Raw genomic sequence first — 13,530 nt, 5'->3', positions numbered from 1 at the left:
ATTGTGTTTTGTTTGTTTGTTTTTTGTTTTTCATCAACCGGTTGACATTGGAACTGCTAGCATGGTCGTGGACACATAATGGATATACTGTCTGCCTTAGATTACAGAGCAACCTGAAAGTTTCTCATTGTGAAACTTTATGTCCTAAGTGCAGCAACCTGCAGTGTATTTTTTTCAACGTGCAGGCTTACAGCTTCTGCACAGTAACCATTCACAGCAGGGCTGTGCTATTTGAAGTTGCATCCTGTGTATTGTGCTCCCAGCAGGTTGTTGAAAAGCCAGACACGATTCCTCGCTTGATCTGTGGACCTGTGTGGAAGAGGTTTGCCCTTTAGCACATGTCTGCCAAGTCACAGACACACAACTGGCTAGATAAAGAATTGATTCTTGTCCTGAATGTGTCCCATTTATCTATCTTTATCAATAGCACAATGAGCCTTTGAAGAGTGAGTCTTATGATGTACTTAGAAGACTCCAGAGAGAGATTTGCTGGGCTTTTTCATAGCTTGAAATTTAGTGAGTGGTGCATTACAGAATAAGGTGATGCCGGAAATAAATGTCTAAGCAGTATAACCATCAAAGTGACAGTCTTTCATGTTCAGTGAGAGACATCTAGGTCAAACCTTAAACACAACAACGTTACATAAACACTGAGTTTCTGAGGGGCTACGATTAAATAGGGTTCCTTTAATTATTCCTGGCAAGAACTCCCCTCAACTGTCCTCGTGCATCCCCCATCCCCCAGGCCGTCCTGTGCTGCCTCAGACTCCACATCCGACCGTGGCGTTCCTGTCCTCAGGCTCTGTCACTGAGGGGAAGGAGTGAGGGATTAGAACACACCTCAGTGGGCACTAGCTGGCCGCTGCCTGGCCTGTGGTGCCTGACTCACCCAGTCTCCTCCACTTTTCATGGGCTGACATTCCCATCAGCCCCTGCTTATACAGGCAGCTCATTGCTTTGACATGCTGGTAGGTTCTCCAACAAATGAGGGATTTTCACCTATGACCAAAATGAGTGGGTGAGTATTTGTGAAGTGGAAAACACTGCAGGAGGCTGTGACTAAAGACCTATTAGGATTGTTTGGGAAAATAAAAACAGGCTGAGTCAGAATTGCTTTTATGGTGGTTGGATTTGTTTTTGGCTTTACCCACAGCACCTACATTTTAACGTTACAAATAAAATTTCACTAATACTAAGTCAGTGATTTAAGTGAAATCCGACATTTAATATTCACATGTCACTATTAGCAGCACCATAAGCAGCAAGCTGCTGTGGAAGATGGAAGTGCCTACATTCAGTGGCTGTAAATATTCCAGCTCCTTTGAATTTGTCGAGAAGAAAGATAATAAGAACATTATTGTAACGTGTAAATTATTTTGTGCTGGTAGTAGTCAGATTCGTTCCACTCTGAATACTATGACTTCAAACCTTTAGTAACAAATATTAAAATAACTAAAACTGGATTTTAATCATCAACAGCAACTACAACAGTCAACAAAGAACTAACCAAGCTGCATGTGTGATAGATGAAATGTTGCTCATTTCCACTATTGACTCTTCATCCATTTTTCAGACCTCGAGTTATAAGTAAATTCGTATTAGTTTTAAAGAGAGTAACAATTAATACAAGCCCCACACTGTGTAAAGTAAAATAGAAATATATTCTGTGCTGTTAAAGAGTGTGGCACTGTGAAGCGCTGTGTGAAATGAGGCACATGCAATTGACCTGAAATGTTTTCTGCTGCAGAACACACATCCTACTATAGCTCTGCTCCATTTAGCACATCGACCCCTCTTAGCTTCCAATATTGCCATGTCTGTGGTCCTGTTTTGTAATCCCTCAGTGGTCCCAGCCACAGCTGATGCCATCACAGGACAGGAAGCTTATTTTAGATCAGCACTTTTGGTGGCATCAATCTCATCATTGCTTTTATGGCCGCAAAAGTTACGGCTTCAAAAACGTAATTCAGTATTTTGTCTATGTCCTAGTCATAGGTCAGTTGATTTGAATTCAGACACAGTGTTTTCATGTTTGTCAGCATGCTTGAAAAAAGGGTAAGATGGATGATAAACACGAGTCCTGTATCTGAGGAATTATGATTGTTTTGGACAGTTCTTCACCCCATGATTTATGACCCATCGCCATTATCTGGATGCCAGCATTTGACTTTCATACACAAGACCAGAGTTGACCTCCTGTAACAGACCTGCAATTAAAGGCACCTTGTAGAATTTATGAAGTAGAGATGTCCCCACCCCCTTAATTCTAATATAACACAGAAGATGCTCGGGGAATTGTATGTTGTGGTCCAAAAAATACTAATTATCAACCATACGAAAAGTTATTGTGAAAACAAGGTGCCTATATGTGGGCGACTGTGGCGCAGGAAGGTAGAGCGGTTGTCCACCAATCTCACAGCTGTTGGTTCAATCCCCGGCTCCTCCAGTCACATGTCGAAGTGTCCTTGAGCAAGACACTGAACCCCAACTTAGTTGCTTCCGGTGAGTGTTGGCCAGCTGCATAGCAGCTCCCCCATCAATGTATGAGTGTGTGTGTGTGATTGTGAGTTTGAATTGGTAAATAAGAAGCGCTTTGAGTGCCAATAGGTAGAAAAGCACTATATAAGTGCAGAACATTTACCATCTATAGCAAAACGAATAACTTGACATTAAATCATTAATCAGTTCGAGTTGAGCTTAGGCTCATGTGCAGCAGATTACCAATCATAAATAAAATACCTCTGGGGGTGTGTTTGTTGAGTTAGCATGCTTTGCAGGTGGTGCATTAAATACATAATTATTAAAGGTTCTTAGTGTAACTATTATCTGTGCCGAAAATAATCACAGTAGCCTCAATGATAAAACCTAATTAGCACCTTAGCTTTAAGCTAAGCTTTATTATTTAAACGTTCACATGCTTTAGTGCAGTAAACACTGTCTATCCACTTTAATAGTTCAGAAGATGAGGGGTTGCCCTGCTCCAGAAAAGACACAGTGTTCCCAGTAAATGTACTGTCACTGTTTTCAGTCAGCACTTTAAGTTCCTGAGCTGGTCAGAGATACATCTGCTATCATTTTCTGCACTCTCAATCTGCTGTTCGTTGTCCCTGCTGCTGCTGGCTGTGCTGTCAATTGTATTTTCATGAAAGTGGCTTTTATTGTGAGCTCTTTATCATTTTACTTAAGTGAGTCATGAGCAATGTCTTGAGTTAGTCTCTGCTTTTTTCAGGGAACAGGTTGCGGACTCCTACAGCCAAACTTAACATCACTTAGTGCAGCTTTTTTTTGGCAACAATAGGTTGGGGATTAAAGTCTGTATTTAGGAAGAAAGGGTTTTAAACAGTGTTCAGTTTGGCTGCCAAACTGCTTGGCAGATGTGCATCTATATAGAAAAAAATCGAAAAGAAACTAAGATTTTAAATGTGTTGACTCAGATTTAAAGTTTAACAAACCCCAGTAATGAAACTAAAGTCACAAGCTGAGATTGCAGCTTTAAGCACAAGTTTGGTCATGTTATTTTTTTTATTACCATAATGAATGTACAGTAGCTACTGCCTCACTTAGTTACATTGATTAACTAACTGCAGTGATATAAAGTCACATTTAAAGTTTAGATTATTGCTGTCAGATTTGCTCCTGTCATAATTTCTACAGCGCTAGATGTCTCTAAGCTACCTTATGTATGGTTGATCATAAACCTACTGACTGGTAGGTAGAAGGTGGTCTACTGAACCATAACTATGGACATAATAATAAATGATAATTGACCACTGAATAGCATGCTACTGTAGATCTCTTGTTTTACCACTGCAGCAAGGTACCATGCTGCCACTGTGCACTTGGATACTGCACATGTGAGTGTTTTAACAGAAAAATACACCTTGGTATGCTGTGTTAATTTGTAGTATGTATGTAGTAAAACAAAAAATGGTAAATTGATATGTCTTTTGAAGTTTCAAGTGTGTGTGTGGCTTTGGTGATTTAATGTCTGTAGTCAGTTGATATATTTTGAATGATTTTTTTCTGCTTCAGAATATTTTATGTCTACCTGTGCATGTTTTATACATAATATTTATGCATAATATTTAGTAGACATAATATTTTATGTCTACCTTTGCATGTTTTGGGTCTATTTTTGGATAGTTTCAGGGGGTTCATCATGTTTGAGTTGTTTTGCCGCTCTTTGGTTGTCAGTTGTTGCTCATTTTGTGTTTTTTAAGTGAGCACTTTCAAACAAGATATATTAGCAGTAACTTCAGAGGCTCTTGTCCATGGACCCCGTCACCTCCCAGGCGCCAGAGCCTTTGCCTAGTGGGCCTGTTCTGTAGTCCATCCATGCCTTCAAGCCTATCTAAGGCCTTCCTTGCTGCTTCTTGACAGCTGCGAGGCCAGTTAAGTGGCAGTCAGCATGTCAGGGGTGCGATTGAGGCTTTTCTCAGAAGTTCCTGCGTGGAAGGATGAGAACTGACGAAGGCTCCAGTAAATCTGGTTTTACCAAACCAGTATTTCTTTCATTTAGGTGCAAAAGTTTGCATCCTTTTATTTTGATTGTTGTTTTCATCGACATACTATTTATTGCACATTCTGCTAGTACAAATGTTCTTTCATCAGAAATAAAGTTCATTTTTATTCATTTATTTAGGGGGATGCTTTTGCACAGATGTAATTTATATTACGTGAGTATAACTTTTTTGATACGCTCCTTGGCCATTTCGTCACTTCTGATGATAAAAGTACATTTGTAGTAGCTGAATGTATATTATGGGTTAGGGTTCAAGGGTTCAATCATTCGCACATAAGAACAGTTTCTTAGTATGTTTTTATACAGTCTGTCCACATGACTGCATAGCCTACCAACAATATGTTACATAATATATATCAAATTATTGAGTTTATTCAATAGGTCAGCAGTTTGGATCATAAATTGCATTTCTTAACTTATCATGAGTTTTGATTTTTCTCTGTTTATATCAGCATCAGTCTTTGGGTTTGGGATTGTTTGACCAGACAAAATCAGATATTTAGGAAATTGAAAATTGCATTATTCAATGGTTTTGATAATTAACTTATAACCTGAAGAATAAAAAAAAAATGTCAGTGAAGGTACTGAGGTACAGTGCTGCAGAGCATCCATTACATATTTAGCCTGCTCATTACTATCTGATGCCCGACATCTGTTGTTCGGTGATGGAGAATATGTTTTTAGTTTGCTTTCTCAGACTCCCGTATCTCTAAACCATATCATAATGTGAATATCTCATAAATATGGGTAACGCCAGTTCAGACTGGTTTGTCCTTCCTACATATTGTGGACTGCCTCTTTGTGGTTTCTGTGCAGCTCCCTGCGCTCTAGCAGGCTTGTGTGTGTGAGTGGGTTTGCACTGGGAATCTCCATCTCAGCCCCACCCCTTCACATTATAGGATTGTGCATGTGGTTAAAAAAAAAAGGCTGAGGCGGTGCTGCACCGTTCGCTTCACTCACCACAGCTCAGAGTGCTCAGCATCCTCCACACTGCTCCGCCGGGACCGTTCAGCCAACGCTCCTTCTCCTAAACTCCTGGATCAGTCAGAGCAAACGTCTTTTTTAAGGAAAACGCCTCATTTTCTTCATTAAACTGGCTCTGACGCGTGCAAGAAACGCGCAACTTTACTTTTTCCCCGATGTGGAGCCTTAAATGTTCGAATACCAAAACTAGCCGCTTTTTGGACTCGAGGTGGGACGCGTCGTTTGCGTTTTGGATGTGTGGATCTTGGCGCTCCACACGCAGACTCAAGCATCCAAAGTGCTTGCAGTAGTGGTGACAAGACTGAAAAGACTCTGGGGCAGGGGGGACTGAAGACAAAGACCCCAGCAGAGTGGGAGGAAAGATGGTCCAGAACGTAATTTTGGTGTTTTTCCGCAGGAGACTGAGCCAGAGACCGGCGGTGGAGGAGCTGGAGAGTCGAAATATCTTGAAACGTGAGTATTTCTAAAGATAACAGCTACTGACAAAGTGTGATTGTGATTGTACTCATCTGTGGTGATCTACTCTTCTCTGTTTGGGCCTCAAAGAGTTCACATAAACCCCATTGTTGGTTCTTACCTTTGATCATTGGATTAATTGTATACTAATTGTTAAAAACCACGCTCCAGATAATCATATAGATATATCTTCAATATCTATCAGAAATAAAACATACATTATTGTTATTTTATGGTTTTGTTTTGTTTCTAGGATTTTAAGATTGGTTTTAAATATATTTGTAGTATTTAGAGTTTTCAGAATTAGTGATTTAATCACCAATGTATGTATTGCATATCACCTGATATAATCGGTTTTACGCAAAAACGCAATTGTTCTCAGTTTAAAACTTTTCAAATGTGAAGCTGTTTATTTTTCTACATCATTGCAAATTGAATATTTTTAACTTTTGAACTGTTCAGACACAACAAGTAAAGGGGTGTCTGTAATTGGGGTCTAGGGCTTTAAAATATTTATTATAAACTAATGCCTTAATGGAAAAAAACTGTTGGCAGATTAATTAGTAACGACCATAATTACCTCATGAGATCATGGACAAATAACTTTTTATTAAGTAAATGATTCTGACCACTATAATAGAAGTAATCTGTAGTATTCCTCCACTGATACTGGGAGGACTCTAAGCCAGACTGTCAATGTTAAAAAATCCAACTGCAGGGTCCCAGGTTGAACTTCTGGTCCCTCCTGGCCACGTGTCAAAGATTTTGAGATAGACTCACAAAGGATTAATACCACTTGGTGGTGGTTATGCCGAGCAGAGGTCAGAGTGGGCACTCTGATATACTGTCCAGGTAAAAAACATGTTGGTTTTTTTGTGGCTGAATCTCAGGAATGTAGGGGGGTTTTTTTGTTCGTTTTTTGTTTTTGTTTTTTTATGTAAATTAAGAATTTTAACAAAAAATAGAACTTAAAGTTACTGGATGACTACTTTTTAGTTATTTCAGAGAAACAACACATTAAAGTCTTTATAGTAGTTTGTTAACAGCAGTTCTGACCCTGTGTTCTTGTGTGGTTTTGTCCCCATTGGGACTTTTGCGCACGTTTGCCTCCTTAAAATTCTTTCAGCTCATTGTTCCAGTGATGACACTGTTTTATTCATAAGAATAGTTGTACTTCCTCAGGGAAAAAGGTGTCAGTTTGTAGCACTTCAAACTGTGAAACTAGTCCTGCTGTTGCTGAACGTACAGAACAATTATGAAACAGTTCCACATTTGTGCTGAAGTGTGTCTCCCAGTTGGGACGGGCCACCTGTGGGCTCTGTGCAGCTGTCTGCCTCATCATCTATCTGTCTCTGCACAACAACATGTGTTGGAGCTGAAAACAATCCTCTGCCATCAGGGCAGCCATGCTGTGATAAAGTAAACTCCTCTTGTAAAAAAAATAAACAGTCACATTGTGTTTAAACAAATAGTTAAAATATACCCAAAGCTGCAAAATTAGCTCAAATATTTGTGGAGACGGGGAATGAAAAAGATGGAAAAGTGATATCTGGTGCTCTTTCTGCTGTATCTAATAATGATTAATACTAATCTGCCTGTTTCTCGCCCTCTAACTCACATACAGTGTGGATCCAGGGTTGAAATCTGTGCATGAGTCCTGTCAGCACTGTGACCTCACTTACTGTTAGGATGATTAGACACATCAGCAGACCTCATTGAATGGACAGGGACAGTGGATTTTTGTCTTTAGGAAGCTCCACAAATGCTAACCATTGCTAAAAGGCTGACTCCCATTTTCTTTTCTGTCATTAGTCAGTGTAACTAAATGATTCTGGCTTTTTGCTTACAATATTCCTCTTTTTTGTCAACAGAAAGAAATGACCAGACAGAACAGGATGAGAGGAGAGAAATCAAACAGCGGCTCAACAGAAAGGTAGGCGGCTGCAGCGATTAAGCAATTTCCTAAAATGTCAATTTAATCCCACATTTGGGCAACAGACAAGCCCTCGTGTGGACTGTCAGCCAGTTAAAATGCAAACATTGATAAGCCGATAAGCACCACTGCTGACAGCTGTATTTTCTTTTCTTTTTTCCAGTTGAACCAGCGGCCGACGGTGGACGAGCTGCGGGACAGAAAGATCCTGATCCGTTTCAGTGACTATGTGGAAGTGGCCAAAGCTCAGGACTATGACAGGAGAGCTGACAAGCCCTGGACCAGACTGTCAGCTGCTGACAAGGTAGCCATCACATCCCCCTCTCCCTGGTGTTTGAGAGGTTTCTAGCTCCAAAAATAAATAGCCATGTCTGAACCAGTTCCAACATATAGGCTGAGGATTGGAAAGTTGCTGAAAGGATTTGGTACTTACAGTGAAAGTAGCATATAGCATCAGGTAGTTCACATGCGATCAAGCATCCCTGCTGTTCTCTCCTTAACTGCATGGGGCTCTGGGACCTTGCTTTGGATGGTGTAGGTTGTCAATCAGATAGACAGTGGGCCCGCTCCAACATGGACATGGCTTCCTGTTACAGAATAACCAGAAAGAATAACTCCAGCCCAGAAGTGAGATTGTGTTGCAGGAGCCTGGTTAATCCTTTTTGTAGGGTTTGAATCTGCACGATCAGACCTGGAGCAAACACTGTCAGTACTGCTGCTACAGCAGCTAGTAGTCAGGACTTTATCTGAATTGATTGTTCTTGGATAATTCAGCAATTCATGTAAAGTCCCAGGTATATAATTAGTCATACTTAAATCCCTAGAGTTTGTATACTCGGAAGTAATGAGAAAATATAGCCCATTAAAAAAGACTATTTCATCCATACTGATTTTCCATCATACTCGAATAGGATTTTAAATGTACATATACCTAAATTCAACTTGCTGGAGCCTCATTATTATCACATACTTTTTTGTGTTTTTGTGTGTATGTGCTGTTTGACCCAAAATCTGCCCCTAAAAAACAGCTACTTTTTCCATTTTATAACATGCTCATTTGAGCTTCACAACCTGAGCATCAAGTGTGTGTGTGTCTCTGTGTGTGGGGGTAGTGGAGGGGGTTTGGAGGAGGGGGCACCTGGGCTCATTCTTGATGCTGCTTTTATTCTGCAGGCGGCAATACGCAAGGAGCTGAATGAATTCAAAAGCAACGAGATGGAAGTGCATTCTTCAAGCAAGCATCTGACAAGGTAAGCGTGAGCCCGCATTCTTTTCTTTCTCTCTCGTTTTAGCTTTTTTTTTTTTTGTCAGCGTTATTGTTTGTGGATGATGTCTAAGAGGGTCAGTGTGACATTGTGCAAAGACTCAAAGATGCATTACCCACCAGCTTCACATCCGTGCATACACACCTTGCAGAGTAGGGCCTAAATTTAGCTGCAGCCAGGCCCCTTGAGACGAGAAAGTCGCACCCTTTGCACCACCTCTCCACTATTATGAATGTTCGCACATATTTAGCTTAAGTTTTGCTTGTGTCAGGACACTTTCTAGCGAAACAAATTGGCCAAACTCGTGCTTATGCAAGAGAAAAAGCACTGTCCACTGAGCTAATAATAGGACTATCGATTGATGAATATTGTAGCTCACACTTTCCCTACTCTCACCCTTGCAGGTTCCACCGGCCTTAGCAAGGTTTCTTCTGTGAAGAGTTGCTGATTTCTGGTTCTGTCAGTAAAGACCTTGCACAGAGTCTTCCAGCGTCCTGGTGTATAGCCAGTGGGTGTCCTGATATTTGGGTCCAGAGAACCTTGGAGGCTATGTCTCTAGAAACAAAGTTGCCAGTGGATGTGGGCGCATGCAGCAGGCTCCACTTGTGCTCAGAGGAACATCATCTCCTTTAACCCTCACTTCACCCCGTCCGAGGAGCAGGAAGAGGTCATGTGTTTGCCATAGACAAGCAGAGACTTCTTTTCTTTTGTAAACAGACTTTTTTTTTTTTGAAAGACATCCTTTTTGATGGGGGGAAATGTGCATGTGACCGAGTCGTCGACCAGTCCCACTTCAGTATGTGTAGTCACATCCCCGAGCTGTGTCTGAGTCTCACTGATTGAGTTGATGATGAGTTTCATATCGACACTGTAAATGTTCTGAAGCAGAAACCTTGCCTGTGTACAAGACAAAATCCCTTTGTAAGCACTATTTATTGTCTGCACAATACAGGTTTTCAGTTTGTAACAAACCTTTGTTATGTCTTATGTATATCGTGACTTTTTTATATCTTGGCATAACAGAAATGTGATGCAAAAACATAATGAGTGTCAGAATCAGGGTAATAATTGCTGACTCCGCATCATAAATGGGCTGTAATCTCTTTCGATTTATCCTCAAATAAACAATTGCTTTTTGTGCTTTGTTAAGCAGATAATAAAACTGTAGTCGAGCTCAACTTGTTGCAGCAGATCAAGCACGTTACTCGTGCAGGCAGTGACCTGGTTCTTCTACATGGCATCATTTGTAGAGCTGTAACACACACTGTTAAAGAGGCTACTTAGGTTAAATCCCTTCATGAAAACAACTTCACCTGACCGCATTTGTTCAATTTAGGGCATGTTGTTGATCTAATAAGTGCTTGTGCTACTGCATGATTCTGGCAGAGGAACAAGAATGAGAGAAACAAACCATTGTGTCTGGCTTACTGAGATGTGGAGTCACGCTTCTCCCTGAGCTGGTTATTTCCAGACAAAGACATTAAATGATAGGTGATGTAGGTGCATGCGAGGTAACTGAAAAGCCTCTTTGAGAAGGTCAAAACCACTTACCTGATATTAAAAAGTAAAAAAATAATCTCTCCCAGGCACATTGAGATTGGCAGAACAGTTTGTTTCCTCTCTGACATCAACGTGTGGGTCACAGCCTCTATCCTGGCTTTGGTGAACAGATGGCAGCTTGTACTCCAGGACCACTCGGTGTTTGGAGTGATGAAAGGAGAAGCTACTGGCTGAGGCCTGAGTTGATTGGCCAGTCCAGTCCAGAACCCGTGGAGGTACGTGGGATGAGCAAGGGATGCGCTCATAGTTGTAAGGGGGATGTCCTGACTTCCGGGTGTCCCCATCACATGGGTAGAGGCCAAGGGAAAGCACTCACTCTGAACATATGTTCTGCACTGTTTAGCCAAGTGTAAGCATGATGGTTTAAAAATAATTTTCGAGTCATAGTTTGGACCTTTCTCTTTCTTCCATATGTTCCTGAAAGATCAGTTGTGAGATGACGTCAGATGACAATAAAACAAATCATTGCAAATCCTTTAAAACCATTTAAATGTATTGGATTATAAATGGTAGATAAACAACAAATCAACTGCTGAAACAGAAATTTGTTTCGTGAAAATATTTGCTTTCTTTAATTGTTTCTGTAGCCACAAATGAAAGTTAAAACCTCTTCGTGCAAAGACAAAAAAACATATGTAAAGATCCGGAGCTAATTTAAGTTGGACTGAGGTGAAGTAATCTGATAAGTCAAGTTTAGAAATTCTTTCTGAAAATTATGGACCCTGTTTCCTCCATGTTAAAGATGTGTGGGACCATCATCAAAAACCAGCATCATGAGTAACTTGTGCTTCTGTGAAGTCACTATACAGTAAATGTTGAATGACAAACAGGTTTTGCAGCAACAGTGAATGTCCTTCAGTCCAAACCTGTCACTGGCTGAAGACATTTATTAAGCAAAATTGGGAAAATGTTGCTTTTGTGTTTTTAAACAAAGATTTTATGCACGACAGTAGTAAACATGTCCCTGTCCCAACTTTTTTATAGACATGTTGCAGGAATCAAATATAGAAGAAAAAATGAAAACGATAAAACATATTGATAACTTATCAAATCTTTCAAGTTTTTTGATTATTTGAAAATCATCATTTTCCACTTTTCTGGAAATTATTTGTAGCTCATTGCATAAAAACAAAAACAACACAAGTGACACAGTTTTTTAAATCCCAAACACCAATTATAACAATTATTATAGAACCAATAGGGATGTATCGATTTTAATGTTCCAATCCCAGCCCCATCTTTTCAGCAAACGTCACTGTAGAGCATAGTGTCGGCTCCTAATATGGTGCCTTATTATGTAACTACCGGCAACAAGCGCAAAATCACAGCCTCAAATAAATGCACAGCACTGCGAGGCTGCATGGACGTATGCCCCACAACACAGTGGTGTGAGAGTGTAAGTGAAGACCACCCAACGAAGGTAACCCCAAAGCAACAGAGAGAGGATGTGGTGCAAAACATTTAGATGACTTACAGAGGAGATGCTTCAGCCAAACAGCACTGAGGTTGCCACACTCTGCAGTTTATTGTCATGCACATGACACATCTCATAATAACTGCTGCAGTGGTAACAAGTCATGGTCTGTGAATGTAGTAATTACAAGCAACCTACAGGAGCCACGTGCATCAGTCAACACGTGAGGGTTGCCTGGTTGTGATTGCCCTCTGGGGAGCGCATCAGTAGACTCTTAGGAAAGATTTAGACAAAGTGTGGATTGTGAATACTACTTGCGATAAAGAAACCCGTAACTCATAACTCAACCGACGTGTAACTGTTGTGTGAATCATGATGTAAGGAGTTTCACTTTCAAACTGGCCAACAGTAGACCAAAATGAACTCTCTACTTTTTACAATATTAAAGTGCTTGTTAAAGAACTTTTGTTCTTTAACAGACCAACTGTGCATTGGTGCACTTCTTTTACTCAACTGTGCAAAGTCTTCACCATTGGAAACAAATATGTGAAACCAAACACTACTCCGCAAACACTGTATTTTCAATGGTACACCCTGGGTCTTAGATTTAAACAATGGCTCCATCTATTGTCACACAACTGCAACATCTGACTGCCTCAAAATGTTAGGAAATGACAGAAAACAAGGCTGACACTTGTGTACGACCATAATTTCAATAAATTACATGATTATTACATGATGATTTTCCCTGCGCAGGTGTTTATGTAGAGCCTCTCTTTTGTTGCCAAGAGCTTACACCTGCATATACAGTAATAATGTAATAATAATGATAATAATAATAATCATGTTATTTAGGTAATATTTTTTTAAATTTTCTTAAATTAAAGCAATTGGCTGGATGTGCTCAGCAAGGATTTGGGGGCTCACATAGTTGTTGTGGCATTTAAAGAATGCCATACGACTGCAGTGACTAATGCAGATGGAAGAATGCCCTCTTATGAGCCAAACGCTGCAGCCTGCCAGAAAGTTCTCTGGAATCTGGGCTCTCATATCAGTGGAAACTTTTTGGTGAAAGGTCAGTACTGTTGTGGATTCAAGGGAGCTGATCACAGACCAACACATGAGCTAACGCTGCCTGCTGTAATCTGCTTTCTACAACAAAACAAGTTCCAGAGCAATGTGCTCAGGCCCAGTTGACTATAGCATAAACTATACAAAGTCCTCAGGTTGCGAACAGATCATTAAGTCATATTATTGTGCACAAAATCAGGAGAGGATGTGTCTTTGTCATAAACAAAAACGATGTTTCACTTAAATCTGAGTGTCATTCAGTAAATTGGGTCACCACGTGTTGAGGTGCAACAATTCTTATGTAGCTGTGTACAAAGGATGGCAG

At 40.3% G+C, this 13,530-nt stretch overlaps 1 protein-coding gene across 4 annotated transcripts in view; it reads left to right on the top strand.

Moving 5' to 3' along the window:
• Positions 1-10,322, top strand: part of phactr3b (phosphatase and actin regulator 3b) — a 48,106-nt gene extending 37,784 nt beyond the window's left edge. For all 4 annotated transcript variants that reach the window (XM_067505530.1, XM_067505532.1, XM_067505531.1 and 1 more), the window contains 5 exons: positions 5,904-5,959; positions 7,834-7,895; positions 8,059-8,199; positions 9,069-9,145; positions 9,565-10,322. In XM_067505530.1, coding sequence (XP_067361631.1) covers positions 5,904-5,959; positions 7,834-7,895; positions 8,059-8,199; positions 9,069-9,145; positions 9,565-9,580 — 352 coding nt within the window. In that variant the 3' untranslated portion in view covers positions 9,581-10,322. The remainder of the gene's footprint in view (positions 1-5,903; positions 5,960-7,833; positions 7,896-8,058; positions 8,200-9,068; positions 9,146-9,564) is intronic.
• The last annotated feature ends 3,208 nt before the right edge of the window (positions 10,323-13,530 follow it).

Source organism: Channa argus, chromosome 5 (assembly GCF_033026475.1).
Source record: "Channa argus isolate prfri chromosome 5, Channa argus male v1.0, whole genome shotgun sequence".
NCBI lineage: Eukaryota > Metazoa > Chordata > Actinopteri > Anabantiformes > Channidae > Channa > Channa argus.
This window is presented reverse-complemented; position numbering and strand designations above follow the sequence as displayed.